Source organism: Lagopus muta, chromosome 2, assembly GCF_023343835.1.
Source record: "Lagopus muta isolate bLagMut1 chromosome 2, bLagMut1 primary, whole genome shotgun sequence".
NCBI lineage: Eukaryota > Metazoa > Chordata > Aves > Galliformes > Phasianidae > Lagopus > Lagopus muta.
The window spans coordinates 53,323,891-53,341,641 of NC_064434.1; the positions used below are offsets into that span (position 1 = coordinate 53,323,891).

At 35.7% G+C, this 17,751-nt stretch overlaps 1 protein-coding gene across 1 annotated transcript in view; it reads left to right on the forward strand.

Annotated features, from left to right (window-relative positions):
- The window catches only part of ENPP3 (ectonucleotide pyrophosphatase/phosphodiesterase 3), a 33,067-nt gene extending 19,289 nt beyond the window's left edge, over window positions 1-13,778 (forward strand). Inside the window, exons 15-25 of the mRNA XM_048936614.1 lie at window positions 1,483-1,610; window positions 2,090-2,156; window positions 3,680-3,767; window positions 4,521-4,690; window positions 4,795-4,846; window positions 5,636-5,790; window positions 6,774-6,909; window positions 7,942-8,019; window positions 9,046-9,178; window positions 10,835-10,991; window positions 11,628-13,778. Of these exons, the coding sequence (XP_048792571.1) occupies window positions 1,483-1,610; window positions 2,090-2,156; window positions 3,680-3,767; window positions 4,521-4,690; window positions 4,795-4,846; window positions 5,636-5,790; window positions 6,774-6,909; window positions 7,942-8,019; window positions 9,046-9,178; window positions 10,835-10,991; window positions 11,628-11,801 (1,338 nt within the window). The 3' untranslated portion in view covers window positions 11,802-13,778. The remainder of the gene's footprint in view (window positions 1-1,482; window positions 1,611-2,089; window positions 2,157-3,679; window positions 3,768-4,520; window positions 4,691-4,794; window positions 4,847-5,635; window positions 5,791-6,773; window positions 6,910-7,941; window positions 8,020-9,045; window positions 9,179-10,834; window positions 10,992-11,627) is intronic.
- The last annotated feature ends 3,973 nt before the right edge of the window (window positions 13,779-17,751 follow it).

The following is a 17,751-nucleotide window of genomic DNA, read 5'->3' on the forward strand; positions in this document are numbered from 1 at the left end:
CTGAAAGTATGCTACCTGTAGCTTTTGTGAGCCACATGAAGTCCAAAGAGCAGTAAACTTTCCTGGTTAAATTCTTATTGATTCTGAATACCTTAGAACACACCCTTTGTTCCTCAGCATACAAGGACGCATGGAAGTAGAATATCAGAGGTTGAGAAGGAGCCTTTTCAGTGTTGCATTGTCTAACCCACTGACCTGGAACATTTCATACCAAAGAGCATTCTCTAAAGGCAACTGCAGATTCTGCATATTCTCTTCCCTGGTTGAAACTGCTACCTTTATTAGTTATGAGGAGAGGTGTAACATCTCTGTCTTCTAAGAATAACTTGGTATGAGGAAATTTCCTCTTCCCTTGTCAGTTCATACTTACTACTTGTGTATTTTTTTTCTTTCAAGTTGTTAGGAGGAAGGTTTTGGACAGAGAAGGGAATTGTGTGTTGTATATTACTGAAGTCATTTCCCTCTATTTTTTCTCTTTAATTAGAGTATTGTTTGCAGAATGATCTCTTCTGAGCAAACAGAATTGCTGAATCCTTATTTTTCATTTCCCACTATGTTTCTTAGTTTACTATTAGGGACATTTACTTTCATTTCACACAATGATGTCCTTCTTCGCAGAGCATTAAAGGTGAAGATGTCAGATCAGAGTCCAAACATACTGTAGTCTTGTGTATTGTCCGTGGAATAAAATATGTAAATTTCTCTGGCTTAAACAACTGGCTAGCAGCTCTTCACTTGATGTTTTCAGTGTTCAGTGTTGCCCCAGTGCTGGATTAGTGAACTGGATTGATGTCTCTGAAACATCACTACGATGATTTCTGGCAGCTGGAGTGGTTCCTAATGACCATATACAGTTAAATCATTGCAGCATGTTGTTTTGCTGTCAGTAGACTCACAGTGGCATGCCTGTTAACACAGCAGTTATATTAACACATTAAATGTGGATGTAAAAGTCTTCGTCTAACAACTGAGCACTAGACATCACCTGTTCAATCTTGCAGCTAAAACTCTAGACTGTACTGTGTTATGCATACTTGGTTTTCTTTGCTATTTATTGAATGGTGTAGTGATAGAAGATGGCAGAAAATCATTAGCTGCTAGGAAACATTCTCCTGTAGGTTGTGAACTTACATACCAAATGCCAGTGGCATTAGTACAGACATATAGAGTAAGCATTACTACTAACTGTCTTTCAGTCTTAGTATTACCTTTACCACAGTATTGGTGTGCTAACTGTTATAGCAATAAATACTATAAATAAATATTACAGTAATGTATTTCAGTTCTAAAATAAGTCACTTTTCATTCTGTTGCCTCTTGGGCCAGAAATGGGATCTGCAGGTTATTGAAGAAGCACGCTCCAAATAATATATTTTGTACTTATATTCCTGCCACTAGGATGTTTGTGATAATAATGAATGATTTATGGTGTATTTCTGACACTGCATGAAATTCACTACTGGATTTTCTTCTGTCATACAGTGCAAAAGGTCACCTCAACACTTTAAGCCCTATCTGACACCTAACTTGCCAAAACGATTTCATTATGCTAACAATATTCGTATTGATAAAGTTCATCTTCTGGTGGATCGACAGTGGCTGGCTGTGAGGTATCATCATCTTTATTGTCATGTTTTTTTCCTTTTCATTTCTCTCACTAATACTTCCTTTATATTCAACTTTTCACCAATGTCCTGGTGCCTCTGCAAACAGCATACATGGGCATGACAAGTGTGTTGAATCAATATAGAATGGCTATCTCTTTATTTTTCCATGTATCTCAGCAACGGGTAAATTTAAGCAAGTGTTAGTCATCATAAGAAAAGGTCTCAGTTCAAAAATGGGCATTTCTTTTTTTTAAAAACATTGATTCAGTAGCTGTATAGGATACATTATGTTTCTTTTCATCACAATCTGCATTACCAGACAGAGAGATCTATGTAGGCTTGAGCACAGGATGAGTAAAGTAGTGCAGTATTATTTCAGAGTCAGTTCTAATAACATACAGGGTCTGTGATTCGGGTTGATTATTATTAGCTGACCTTATTTATGCCATTTTAATTTACAGTGTATGATGGTTTCTCCTTAGGGACAACAGTTACACATTTTGTGATCAGGGTAACCATGGTTATGACAATGAATTTAAAAGTATGGAGGTAAGATGATTTTGATTCAGGTCTTGAGTCTTCTCATATAGAAAATCAGAATGTGCTAGATGAACCAGGATAGTATGTGTCACTTTTTGCAGTGTGCTTTTTCTTATATGTCATCCAGACCTGTAAACTGTGAACACATACTAGATACACAGATTTCTATTGCTTTTCATCAATGTGTACATGTCTTGGCACTTTGGTCCCTATAGTAAAACTTATTTTGTCTCACCTTAACTCCATAGAGCTATTAAATCAAGCATCTGTGTTCAGATATGGAACAATAAATTCTTTCCTTTTCTACTTATGCAAAGACTGAAAAAGCTCCATAAGCTCTGGGAATTCAGTAGAGCATCTGAAGGCCTGCATGCTCAAATTAGCGTAATCTAATTTTTTCTGCTTGTCTTACAAGCCCTACACATGTTATCAGAACAAAAGAAGTCATTTTTGTGTAACTTGTGTATTAGTGTAGCTTGTACTGAAGTTTTTTCTCATTTTCACTTCTGGTTACAGTGAAAAAGTGTGAAAGTCTTGAGCTTTTGAGCTCCAGAGGATACATTTCTTAATGTACTTTCTTTAAGCAAGGTTGAGCATGCCTGTATTCTGTGTCTAGTAACCAGAGTCTTCCAGATATTCACAACTGTATTAAAATCACGTTTATATACCAATAAGAACAGTGCTCAATGTTTGCATGGTAAAAAAGTTAAAATTCTGGAAACAGTAATCATAGATAGTCTTACGGTGGTGACACAGTAATTGAGTAAACATGATTTTTCAAAATAGTAATGTCTTAATGTTGTATTTTAAAATAAATTTAGGATTCTTTTCCTATTATGAGAACATAGGAATATTATTTTAAAATAAATTGTTGTCCTGTTTAGTCATTTTCCCAGTGTTTCATGGCAAGCAGCTCAAGAGGCTTATAAATTAACAGAAATTAATGTGAGACTAAAGGTTGTATTAGTGCTCTGTCAAAATGCTTGCAGACCCCAGCAGGGGCTGCCCAGTACCATTGGTGGTACTGCCTTAGGTCTCTGCAAAGCTTGAGATGGTTTTCCCCAGTTCCCTGCTGCTTGCTGTAGGCACCTAAGCTACCCAAAGACTTTTGCTAATGTAACATATGTTTAAACAAACATAAAACAAAACAAAAAAACACCACAAAACCAAACCTTTTATTTCTGGCTTGATGTTAGCCTTTAAATGGGATGTATGAGTGCCATGACTCTACATTTCTTGAAACGGCATAACTTTTACCAGCTGTTGCAATGAAAATATGAAAAAGAGTGAATTTGAAACACATCAAAAGATAATTTTCATAAATATAACTGAAAATGTTAAAGAAAGAAATAAAAAAGCAGATAAGAAAACAATTCTTCAAGTTATATGCAATGGGCAAAATTTGCCTTCTTGATCAGAGCAATCCTGTTTTGTAACTTTTATGACAGTGTCCCTGTTCAAATAAAGTACAACTGAATTACTTTTTAATTTGAGTTTCTTTACATAACAACTTTTGTTTTATTACAATCCAGGCTATATTCCTAGGATATGGCCCAAGCTTTAAAGAAAAAACAGAAGTGGATGCTTTTGAAAACATAGAGGTTTACAACCTTATGTGTGGTGAGTAGAAAGCATCTGGTGCTTAAAACGATAAGCCAACAGTGTTCTCAAATACAGGTGTGCTGAGAGATAAAGGGTAACTAAAACTGTAATGAACTCATCCAGAAGCAAGGTTTTTAATACAAAATGCTAAAGCCATGACATTTTGCCTTCTCTATGCTGAAACATTCACTGCCAGAACTTGTTCTGCTTTGGATGTTGTCCTGATTGCAGGAGTCCACTAAAGAACCAGAGAGAAGTGCTCCTGCCACTTGGGCTTGCTGTTGAAATGGTACCTGTGGAACCATTTTCTGCTAAGAATCTTATAGAGGGTTACAACTCTTGTATCTTGAGGTGGATGATTGCAGCCCTGGCAGTGAGCAGTTAGGAAGTATAAGCCTCAGAAAATATGGATTAAAGGATCACACAAAAATGCACTAAGCTAATATGCTTCATAATGTGATGATTTGCAAACAAGTTTGTAGTCTGCATAAAATTGAAGAACCTTACGAATGTTACGGCAATGTATAAAATTGTGTGAGTAGTATTCAGATATATTGATGCAGTGGGAATACCAGTAAAGCTTTTTATCTAGAAAATTGCATGATGACAGTAATTAACTCAATAGTTTCAATAATTGAATAGGCTATTTTTTTCTATATTTAGAAGAAATGCATAGAAAATAGATAGAATTGCAGATTGCCACGTTAAAACTATCGTTTTAGCTTTAAAATACCTTTAAACTATGTTTCAAATTTTCAAATTTTCCAACAGATCTGCTGCAAATTACACCAGCACCAAACAATGGCACACATGGTAGCTTAAATCATCTGCTAAAAAAACCTTTTTACAGCCCTTCATATGCAAAAGAAGAGTCATCTCCTGTTTCATGTCCGGTTTCCCATCTGACTCCCGTAGATGAACTGGAATGCACATGCCAGGGTGTAAGTAGGAGTTTGGGAATATTTTAATCATGTTTGGCAAGTGTGTTCTTTTTTAATTTTGTAAGCAGCAGAATCATTCTGAAGGATTCTATAATATTTTACAGGTGACAAATGCTTCAGTAATTAACGAGAGGTTAAATCTCACCACAGATGAAAGTAAGTAGTGAGAGATGAAAAGGACAGCAACATTTTTAAATTTATGACTATTTTAAATTGCATTTTATTGGTTTCAGTGGAAACTTTGGCAGTGTTAACTACAATTTAATGTGAAATAGGAGAGCCAAGTCGGAAACTTAACTTTTTTTCCTTGTTTCTTTGCATTTCTATAAAAGATACTAATTGATGCTTTTGTAGTAACGTTTGTGTGGAAGAACTAAATCTGAATCCAATTAAAATATTGGGAAAAGTTATACAGGTTTCAGTGGAAAGCTTGTGTACTTCTGGACTGTATTTCCATAAGTGCTTTTTTTGCCACTTTGCTACCCCAAGCTTTTCTTTGCTGAAAACTCACTTCTTCTTCTTCTTCTTCTTCTTCTTATTATTATTATTATTATTATTATTATTATTATTATTATTATTATTATTATTATTATTATTATTATTTTGTGGTGCTTCTGGAAATTTTATGGAGCATTACAAAACTTCCCAGCCCAATATGATATAGTTCTCACTTCACTGATGAGTTCCAAAGTTTTATATATGAAATTACAAAGAAATGAGCATTTGAATGCCTGATGTCATACTTCTTTGAATGAAAACTATTTTATACACTTCTTTCCACTGAGCTAAGAACTTAGAAGTATGTACTTGTGTATATTGTCACTTCTATTTGTATTTATTAGTGCTTTAGTTTACATTTTTCTTTGTCTCTTTTCTCTGCTTTCTTAAACCTTGATTCCATCAGAAATTTTATAGGAGAATGAATAAATATTTTTTTAATTATAGTAAAGAATGCAACTTTATATAATTTGCCATATGGGAGACCTCAAGTTCTTCAGAAAGAAAGCACCTACTGCCTCCTTCCCCATCATCAGTATGTGAGTGGATACAGTCATGATATCTGGATGCCACTATGGACTGCGTACACTGTGACTAATCCTGTAGGTTATCAGATATTAGTATAATTCACAAATGTGTAAATAAGGTGGATTGAAAATGTTCATTCATGAGGAATTCTGGTTAAAGACTGATGGATATCATGCGACTGAGGCCTTTATTTCCGAAAAGCAGACTAATACAATGATGCATGTTTCCTATAGAAAGAATACAAAAGAATAAATTTAAATCAAGGAGTACAAAGAGGCACAAGAGGGTCTTTCCTTTTTTTTTTTTTTTTTTTTTTTTCTTTTTTAATTTGAACCAATCAAAATGGGCAATGTTCTAAAATGCAATCGGAGTGTTTAACTTCTGTAAAAATGCGAAGAAATTAAATAGCAGGTAATTGAGTATGGAAAAAGAAAACACAATTACATACGGAACACATGCTTTGATATTTTATATGATGCTATATATTGTAATATATGATGCATTATATTGTAAAATATAATGTTTTAGAAACAGTTATACTGATCAGCATCACTTTTTACCATCTCTTAGGTTGTGTGTATGTTAACGTATCTCAGTGGAAATTACTGAAGCTAGTCAGTAAAATTTACTCTGGTTTTATTTAACTCTTTAGAAACTCAGATTCTTATTATCAAGACAGAGTTTTCAGATGCTACAATGTGGTGATATTGTCATCTTTATATATTCACTGCTTCTCAGCGGGATGTGATATCAAGTTTGTATTTCCATAAAAGGGATGAATGACCCAAAGTCGTCATTTGTTTTTGCCTAAGGTGAAGCTTTACTCCTTCTGCTATAGTTTTACATGCCGTGTGAAGATTTTAGGGAATTACCTAAAAACAGAAAAAGAGGAAAAACACAAGGCAGAGAACATCAGCATCCATTGCTTACCCTGACCTGATTCATTCTGAAAACAGAAGATTCAATGAAGGCCATTTGAGAGAGTTAAAAACATACGGAGCATTATGTTGACCACAACCGTGGGTGTAATACTTTTTCTTTTTTTCCCTTTTCACAGGAAAGCACATCTTCTCTTCCTCCCACTGTTTCAGACTGTCTGCGGGCTGATGTTAGAATCCCCGTTGCTCATAGCCAAAATTGTTCCAACTACCCAGAAGGGCTGGACTTGACCTATGGTTTCCTCTACCCTCCCAGTGAGCACTGTTCTTTTTATAGCTGGAGTTTAGAAAGTCTTAATCAGCTGGATGTGGGTTTATGTTTAAACATATAACCAAACACCAAAGCAAACTTCTTTGGATCAGCATGTTGGGCAGGAAAAATGTTTCCAGTGTTTGTAGACTCACCAAAAGCTAGACAACAGCTCCTTGCATCTAAATATTTTTGGCTTAGAGCATTTAGGTTTTTTTTAATTTTTTTTTTGGAACAGCTTGATTGTGATAACAGGTTTGAAAGGTGTAAATGGTTGGAATGAAAAGCTGTCTGTCTTTCCCTGTGTGAATATTCCTTTCCTATTGCCAAATTTGATAATGATTGTGTTGAATGGACTATGTAAAAAATTTGAAGATACTAAATATGCAGAAGGATTATACAACCATGCTCAGATGTCTACTTAATTATAAATTGATAGAAATCAGATAGTCCTTGCACAGAACCTTTGCCAGCATATCACAAAGGTACTGCACCATTTGTTGTATTTCAGAACATACTTTTTTTCTGGGGAACTAACTTTATAGGTAAAGGAAATTAAAAGAAAATTAATCTCATGAAAGTAGAATAGCTTGGAAGTTATAATAGCAATAAATACAGGGATATTGTTCTCTAATGGTTCCTACTCTGTGAGCAAATAAACTAAAATTGTTCTGTGGGGTATTACATTTCTTGTAAATTTCTTGGGGTAAGAAAATTTCTTGTTTAACTGTCATTGGTGTTTGTCATAATTATGATGGAAGTCTAACACAATATGCTTCAGACATAAATGTATTTGTATATAGTTTCACATACTTAGTGTCATAGAATCATTTGAGTTGGAAGGAAGCCCCAAGGTCACCTAATCCAACTCCCCTGCATTAAACAGGAAATGTTCTGTTTTCTTCAGAATAGAAGGAATTGTAAATGTTATGAAATGTATAATGATTGAACGACACGTACCTGCAACTTATAGTGATATCTATCAGATTTGTCTTTGTCTAGCGTCTCATTAATGTACACTTTGCTCTTTTACATAGATTTCAATTCATCTGCACTTGAACAATATGATGCCTTACTCACCAGCAACATTGTTCCCATGTATAGAGCTTTTAAAGGTAGGATCCAAGATTTTGATTAAATTTGATTGATTGCCTGTAAATGTAGCTCTGGATTTTGAATAGCTGTGACAAGGACTTAAAAGCATTAATTTGTAGCCTTCAGTATATCCAGGTCTCATGCAAATGTATACAAAGCTTTAAAAATCAGATTTATAATATTTTAAATGCACTTATGTAAACTATTGGGTTTTTTTTGTTTGTTTGTTTGTTTGTTTTTTAATGTTTATAATCCTGTCTGGCCTTTACTTAGGTATACCTATTTGCTTTTGAATTTTCTCTTATTTCCTACATGTCATGACATGGAATGCTAGCTGTGGAATACATATGACAAGATCTTATTGGTGAAAGGCTCAAGATGAAGGAAAATGACACTTTTCTTTCCTTTTGCAATGTCTTAAGGGAAGACAAGTTTGTAAACAATTTACTTTAGACTAAAACAAGAGATAAATCAATAAGGTTAACCTACCAGCCCTCCGAACTCATGTTTGTTTGTTTTTTTGCCTTCATAACTATTCAGTTTCATTAGCTTAGAATATGCAAGTTGTATTTGCTCAAATAACAGGTTTAAATAAGCTGAATTGCCAGTGATATTTAATGTGAGTGCTGTAGAGTTACACTAGCCCTCAGGTGGTAAATATTTCATACTCAAAGTCATTATCTTGGATTCTATCAATTGACAGTTGTAGGTGCTAGCAGATAGGCCAGAAGTAAATGGCCTCTCAGCTTCAGAATTGCATCTTTGTCTTCAGATCAAATGCATTAGCTGTGGTAGTGCAGGAGCTTGCACAGGTGTGATAGTATTTACCATAACTCTTTAAAAGGTGAGAGAGCACAGTCCATACTTTCTAATGAAATCCAAACTGTGTGTGAAGATTTGTTTTTACAGGCATTTTAGTTTAATTTTTTTTTGTGTTACTGGTAAGTAACAAAAAGGCACAGTGTTTCTTTTTTACTTCTTTTTTTTTTTAGTGGTGAAGTAACTGATTTTAAATTAAATATGCTTGTATTTTCTTTCATTTGCAGACATATGGGACTATTTCCATGATGAACTTCTTCAGAAGTATGCTAGAGAAAGGAATCGAGTAAATGTTATCAGTGGACCAGTGTTTGATTACAATTATGATGGCCATTTTGATACTCTTGATGAAATTACACAGTAAGTACATGGAAAATTCAAATGATGAGTTATTTCCTGCTGTACACAAACAAAATATTTTCATGAAGAACAAAAAAGCAAGTATCAAGGAGAATTGAATCTTCCCTTTATAATGATAATTCCACTGTTACTCATGCAGTAATAGCAAATTACCTTGCAAGCAGGTGTAATACTATAGAAACTGAAATTCCAGTAAAGAGAAAAAAAAAAAAAAAAAAAAAGTTATATGTGTGTAGCAATCTACATTTGTTCAGATATGGGCCAATATTTGCTTCCCAAGTTAATGCCTACATTTTTTGGCCTCTCTAGCACAAATACTGGGAGAATATGTAAATACACAGAAGACACGTCTACAATTGTCTTGCTTTTATGCTGTACTGTCTCAGCTGTTTGTAATTTCTCCCAGTTTTCTCAAACTGTGTTTTACCAAAGATCAGTTTTGTGTCTTGGATGTATTCACTGAATCATATCATTGAGCAAGTAACACATAATATTCCTGAGTGGTATTTTTACATAGCTTACGCAGTTGGAGGTCCAACAAGTTCTAGATAGCTTTTAATGAACTTTGGTAGCATAACAAAATACATTTTAAAAGTCAAAAGTGTGTAGAAAAATGACTAAAGGAAGACTTATGTAAAGCAGAATTCTGTGAAGTAGAAATATTAAGAGCAAATATTTATGCTAGTGAATGGTGACAGGAGGAGGAAAAACAAAACAAACAAACAAAACGAATAAGAGCAAACAATTTGAATTGTGCCAAATATAGGGAATATATCTTTTGACAGTAAGAACACGTAAGCAGTAGACAACTGCTGGGAAATCTGCACTGCTGAATCTGTCATTGGAAATGTTTTATTCAAGGCTAGACTTAATACCACATCTGTCAAAAATGGTTTGAGAATGGGAAAATCTCAAACTCTGCCACGAAGTAGGAGGTTGCAAGGGAGGAGAGACTGGAACTTCCTTCCAAGCAGAAAGCTGTAATACCCAGTCAACCACATAATTTTGTCTACAGTTTTGAACAAGCATATTTTATTCAGCATGTTAGTCAGTCAGACTAAGCAGAATAATGGTTTCACTGATGGTGTTTGGTTAAATCTTGAAGAAATGCAGCAAACTCAGGAAGCTCCTCAAAAGTTTATACACAAAAGTCGCCATGTCAACAGAACAACCAACAAATTGAATAAATAAGTTCTGAATTAGGAATCCTAAACTGGTAGCTATGTCATCATTCCACAAGTCATCATTCTGGCATTGCTTGCTGACAAGAACCTGAGGCTCATCTTTTCTCTATTCTGTTTAGTTTAGTGTGGTAAAATTCTTAATGTAATGAAGGGCACATGTGACATCCTTATCAAGCACCATCCAGATGCAGAGATCTCTGACTTTGGCAAAATAGACTGCTGAGCTAATTCTGTTATTTTCACATTGAAAATAGTGCTTGTGGCAAAAAGACTAATCCATGCATGTTTGGCTGTTCATGAAACAAATACCGAACTGTGAGTCCCTTCAGGTGTTAATTTAAATTAAAAAAAGAAAAATGTGATAAAATACTGAAAGATCTATGCTAAGATGGGTTTTATAAAATACTAGCAGCATCAATGGTTTTTATAGTTGATATCCAGATAAATTTCTTAACCAGTGTTTATTTTGTAGGCATGTAAACAACACACAAATCCCTGTCCCAACCCATTACTTTGTGATTCTGACCAGCTGCAAGAACACATCCTATACTCCACTGAACTGTGCAGGCTCCTTGGATGCTTTGTCCTTCATCATTCCTCATCGACCTGACAATACTGAAAGCTGCGCTGTAAGTATAGTTTTATATTTCTGTGTGCAAATGAGCTTTGTGAACTGATTTTCTGTGCAATTCTGAACAGTTATCTGGAAAATCTTTAGATGTCTGAATATTTAACTGATTCATAGCTAGGGATGAAGCTCTAGAAAAGGTAGCAGGAAACATAAGAGTTGTTTGAAGAAATGAGGGCTTGATTAGAAAACTTGGAAATATTGTCACCTGCGAGGGGAGTAAGAAGAGCTAACAACAGCAGCATAGCCAGTCGTTTGATGAGAAAACTTTATGGAAGACTACAAGACAAACTTACTCCAGAGGTATTAGTGGTCTTAAAGTGTTTCTCTTTTCAAAGTAGTTAGAGGAATTTCTTCAGTCCTTTGTTCCACATATATAAAAAATTAGGCAGAAAGCAGTTAAAGTAGTTGAAAATCCTACTTGCCATTTCAGCATAGTTTTAACTCTGTGCTACTCTGGAGATGAAAGATTCCAGGACATCCATTTGGCTAATTAAATGAAAGGCTGCAAGGATGTCTAAGAAATCCCCCCCAAAAAAGTTCTACAAACTGAAGTCATTTAAAAGCCACTCTCTTGTTTGGTGGTTTTGCTAGACAATGACCAGTGCTTGCACGTTGTTCTTGTTTGCTTTGGCAGGATAACAGATCGCCTTCTGAATGGGTTGAAGAAAGAGTTCAGGCCCATTCCGCTCGTGTTCGGGATGTGGAGCTGCTCACTGGACTTGACTTTTACCAGGAAAGACAGGAATCTGTCTCTGAGATCTTACAGCTAAAGACATTTTTGCCAATATTTGAGACTGAAATCAACTGAATTTCTGTTTAAAAAGTGCCAGTATTTGGAAGGAAGAAAATCAAAATGATTTAACTTTTACCTGAGTAAATATGAGGGAAATGTAACTACAGCACCTCATCAAGAAAAGACACATGCACAGCTAATTTCTTTTCTTTTCTTTTCTTTTTTTTCACATTTCTGTTCCTTCAGTCAATTGTTTTGTATAAACTGAATAAAAAAATTAACTAAAGTTATTTAAGTCGTCTTGCTAAGCCAGAATTTCAAAACATAATATTTTAATGTTAATGAATGGACAAAAAAACCCCAACAACCCAATGCCTGTAACATGAACATGTGTAACGTGTCGTTACTAAACCAGATTTTCTAAATAGATAATTTTTAATGGTTTTAAAAACAACAACAACAACAAAAACTGTAACAAGAACATATTTTTTTGTAGTAACCCCAGAATCGTCTACTGTATAGAAAATGTTCCTAGAATAGAATTGGAAAGTGAAACACTTTGGGAGGAATGTTTGTGTTTTTTCCCATGTGTTTATCAGTGAAGTTAAGGTTATCTCATGCTTGCATGCTCTGGAATGTTCTGAATTGCTTTTTCTCATCTATTAATCCACATGGATACTGCCATGTACTTAAAAAACATTCAAACTGACACAAGGTCTATATGTAATGGAAATGTCTTCTATGATTATCCACTGCCTTTTCCACTCATGTTAGTAAGTGGAATTATGCTAGTAAGAGCTGAAGTGAAATTAGAGCAATTGATCTGTGCATTCTTTACCCTTTAGAAATCTTAGAGAACAAGAAAAGGTAAAAGAAATGCTCTATCCAGAAGGGTTTTGTCTTGATATCTATCTGTATTTGCAGTTTACTATCTGTATTTACAATTTACTATCTGTATTTACAGAGTACACTGCCAGGCAATAACAAGATATTTGTGTTTATTTTTAAAGAGTTAAACCTGAGACTAGAGCACAAAGTTAGTAGTGACATGCAACAAATAATCAGTGTTCCCTTCTGCAGTGACTTTATGGACGCAGAATCTCTACCTCAGACTGCACTCTACACAAATTAATGCTGTCTGCTGGTAAGTGGAGCAAGGCAGTGGAAATTCCCAGATCCTGCTATTACAGAATGACTTGCATTTTGAGCTGATTTTCTTCACTGGAAATGCTGCTAAATACAGGTGTGAATAACAGCATGTGATTGACCATTTGTCTGATTTATAGGTTCAGTAGGGCAGTTTTGAAGAAACATGTTAAGAGTGTTTCAATTTATAATTAATTCTAGACTGAATATGTATCCTTAAAAGAAGTTTTCGAAGACAATTAAAAAAAAAAAAAAAAAAAAGTCAAGATCTGGGACCAAGGTGAAAATCCAGGTTTGAGTCTTTGGTTAAGTCATTGCACCATCTTTAATATGGAATTGTACTTCATTCAGCAGTGCAGAGGTATCTAGGTCTGTCCAACCAATTCAGAGACTGCTATTAAACTACAATGAAGAATGCAACTGATTTTTCACTCCACTGTAAATCATATTCTGAATTAATCTAGATAACACACAATGATTGAGGTATGTAATGTAACTATCCTAGAGTCATAGAGCACATTTGTGAGGTGAAGAGAAACAGAGTTTCTGAAGTTAATGATATTTGGTATGTCTACATTAGCAGTTTAAATAGAACTAGTTTGATGTAACACTGTTGTGAGTTGGTATATTTAAATCCAGATTAACCACTGTCTCACCAGCCAAGGCAGATACAAGCTTCAGACCACTCTAGCTCAATCATGAAAGCAAAATTCCAGGCTTTATGGACAGTTAGGTCTCAGTTATGTCTATCTGTAATGACATTAGCAATGAAATATTGCATTAAAGATTACCCAAACTTCTGAAAATTAGTTTTATCCATTTTTTCACACACAACAGGTACTGCACTTAAATAATGAATTCACTGTCTTCCTTCAAAAAAATATTTCAAATTCCTCTATTTCCTCCATCCCATAATAAATAAATAAATGCAACAATCCATGCTGTGCTGCTGATATAAGCTGGCTCCTGTGTGAAGGAGCTGACAAAAAGTATCTTTATCATTCAGTGTTGTGTAGCATCTAACACAGCAAAGTCTTGATCACACATCTGGGTTTTACACAAACTGGTGCTGATGGAGCTGGAAGTTGCAGTTATCGTAAGAGGTCACATATGAAAGCATTTTTTGCTATAGTTATGTTTATTTTCTCTGCTGTTCATTCTGCTGTCATGCTGCCTAAAACTCTTGATCATCTACAGCTAAAGATGGGAAGATTCAATTGGAATAACCAATAGAAAAATATCTTTAAGGTTGTGATCCTTAACCCTTTATCCTTTCTGTGGCATTGACCTCTTGGTACTCTCAATATTGGTGTCCAGCTTTCTCAGTGACACCTCTGAGTGCAGTGTCACAGAGCTTCCATCACATCCCATGACATAAACGGTGCATTGGGTTCTGGGAGAACTCCCAGCTGAGAGTGAAATCTCTTGTAGGTAGGGTACAACATACAGTTTAGTTTACAATATAGAAATCTTGCAGCAAATAAGCACAATTTTTAGAATTTTCCCATTTATTTCTGTGCCTGGGTATTCTAAATGGAGCAAGTAGGCAAAATTTCATCTTGATGTGTACATCAATGCCAATGCAAAAAGCACCTGAAACCTGTAACCTCAGGTAGGTACCTATCAGTATCATAGAATCATAGAATCACAAGGTTGGAAATGAACTATAAGATCATCTAGTCCACCCGTCTCCTCATCACCATTGCCACCACAAGCACTAAACCATACCACGCAGCACGTCATCCAGATGCCTCTTGAACACTGCCAGGGGCAGCAGTAACCACATCTGAAACTATTTCAATAAATCAGCAAATGTTTTTAGATTACTACCAATGCAATTTGATTCTAGATAGCTTACAGATACACTGTGCAAAACTGATTATTGTAAGAAATCTGGATTTGATGACTTCTAATGACTTCAATGAGCTTTACATCAGGCTGGTGGAATGATGATGATTAAGGGAGACATATTTGGCCCTCTGTAACACCCTTCCATCACGCAAAGGGCTGCACATGGGAGAAAATGCAGACCTCCAATCCTGCAAGGGAAAAACATTGTTGCTTAGGCTTTGAAGACTTCAAAAATTTTAATGAGTTCATAAGCTTTCAAAAGCCATTTTGTTTAAACTTGAAAGTAAGTGAAATGCCTTATCCACTGATAGTAATTTATAAAAAAACACAACCTTTGTCAGTTCATAAGAAAACATTGAACACTATGAGCCTAGCTTTGCATTATCAGTAGAGGTATAGTGTGAAAGTTATGTTTCTTCATTCAAAATTATTTTTGTAGATCTTCCTTTTCTAACAGAATTAATTCTGCAATCTTCATGGAGATGGAAATTAATTGCTGCCTCACACAGTATTCATATGCCACAAAAGCTGCAAACTGCAGCACAGTGATTTGATCTTAAAAAAAATTATTAATTCAAATAACATTCGAGCTGCTTATATTTCATGTCTGTCATGGCTGGTTGTGCTGCCCCATTCTAACAGAATTTCAAAAGCAATGAAAACAATATAGGAAGACTGGACAAAGTAGGTGTCCACATAATGTATCTATACAACTGATCTATATGTTTGTTTTAATCAAGGCAGAGATTAAAACACAGAAACCCTACAAGGAACAAAAATTTGATACACTAAAATCAGCATACAGCAAATATTTACTGTACTCTTAAAAACAGTCTTCTCCTTGGATAACCACTCTGTGTGTTCAGTGAACTAAGGAACAACATTGTCTCTGAAAGTTTCAAACTTACCCTCTTTCCTAGGGGCTGTGGGTGTAACTTTCCAAAAACGACAAACCCTTTGTTTCTGCATCTTTCACCCAGTTTTAAGAGACCTAATTATCAAGCTGGAGTGGAACAGATGTAAAGTATTCTGCTGTCTATAAAAACAGATATTGCTGAGACCCGGTTCTCATTGCTGACTTATGTGTGTGAAGTGTAAATTCTGTAACGTGATTTACCGTAGTCCGCTATAGGAGCAGAGGAACTAAACATTCCCACTGCCATTGAAAATCTGAACTTGGGAGGATTTGGTGGTTTACTTTTCTTATGCTGCTTTTCATTTTCAGTATTAGAACAAAACCTGTGAGCAAATATAGAAATGTGGCCCTACATGTAGCCAATGTTGTTGCTGCAGCAAGGCAGGGTGATAATGGATGAGAACAGGCAAGGGCAACACAGCCAACTTGGCTCCAGAAAAAAACAGAAAATCACAGCTAGGGCAAGGAAAAGCTTAACAAACACTTCAACAAGGGCTACGGTGTTTCCCCTGCACTACGCCCTGGCTCCCAGAGACTGTCACCATATAAAATACTTTTTTTTCTTTCTCTTTCATATTTATTAAAGAGTCTGCTGGCTTTTAGTCAGTACCTCCCTGAAGGCCACCTTCAAAGTCACATGCAGACATTTAAATGGCACAGAATGCTCTTGACTCCTTTCTTGGCCAATCTCCCTCAAGGAAAATAGACAGGGCTGTGTTTTTCAGAGTACCTCCCACAGTGCTCCTGCAGTGTCTCAGTGTCTGCACGTAGGGTAATGGGATTTATTTTTTTTTAATATTCAAAACATAAAGCTGTGTTTATAAGTACAGATTTTTTTTCCGTCCTAACTGCGTAACTCCTGTGCAGTGCAGGAGTCCCTGCCCCTTTGGATTGCTGTCAATGAGGAGGTGGGAAATCTATTTTGCATCCAGATCTGATGTCATGGAAGAAGAAAAGGCACCTGCCTCCCCTCAACCCAGCAGCACTTCCTTGCCCTGGAGACAGCCGGGATGACCTTCCTTACCATCATAATCTGGAAGGAGCAGGAAATCTGAAGCCTTCCCAGTCCCTGCAGCAGTGATCAAATAACAGCGTTGTACTCAGAAAAATGAAAATTGGTGGGAAAAACATGATTTTTTTTTTTTTTAATCAGCCAGGTGTATGATATAGGGCATTTTGGGGTTTGGAATCACCCAGACATGAAGTTGGTGGAGTCTTTAGCCAATGACCCGAATTACTTTTGAATGTATATGAAGGCAACAGATGTGCCAGGCAGCAGCCTGCTGTGCAGCTGCAGAGAAACAAGTTATTGGTTGGTGCCCCCACTTTGTTCACAGCTTTCTTAACAAAGGCTTTTCCATTTCCTTAAAAGAAAACATCCCAGCTTTTTTCCTAAGTTTGCCCTTTAGCCACTTGTATTTTGCTCAGTAGGTTCCAAACAGATTATCTGTGGTCATTCAGAAGGATTTCAGTGCATATGAAGACAATTTAATGTTTATCAGCACAAATTGAGCTGTGTCAGTCAGATGAAAATATGAACAGCTCTATTTGACCAACAAAATACTCTTTATAATAGCTCTGAGAACCTCAGCCTTCCTGCTTTTCTCTTACAAATGCATGCAGAACATGACACACTACTGTCTTGAAGCTCAGGAATAACAGTCAGCTCTCTAGGGAATGAAAGAACATGGATGGGGAATTGCTGAGAAAATGAAGTTCTCAGAATGCTCCTTTTGCTTTGTGAGCAAGCCAGTGAATGTAATTTCCATTCATTCAGCTGTCCTCTTTGTGTTTTGTTTGTTTGTTTTTTCCATTGCTTTTTCTTTTCAAGGGAAAAAAAGCTGACAGATTTGTGTCTAACCGCCAAAACTACAGCTGTCAATAGCACTTCTTTTCTCTCAAGAACATTTGAAGGATATTCCCATCAGCCGTGCATGCCAAAGGTGCTTTAGAATTGATAACTTCTTATAAATTTATATTCTCTTTTAGGCAATTTTTTTTGCATTTTCTGTATCTGGGAGCATACTTTTATGCAGCAGCATGTTGCAAAGGGATTAGTTTGCAGCCTTGCTTTTCAGTCCTCACAAAGGGACATTGCCCACATCTTTTCTT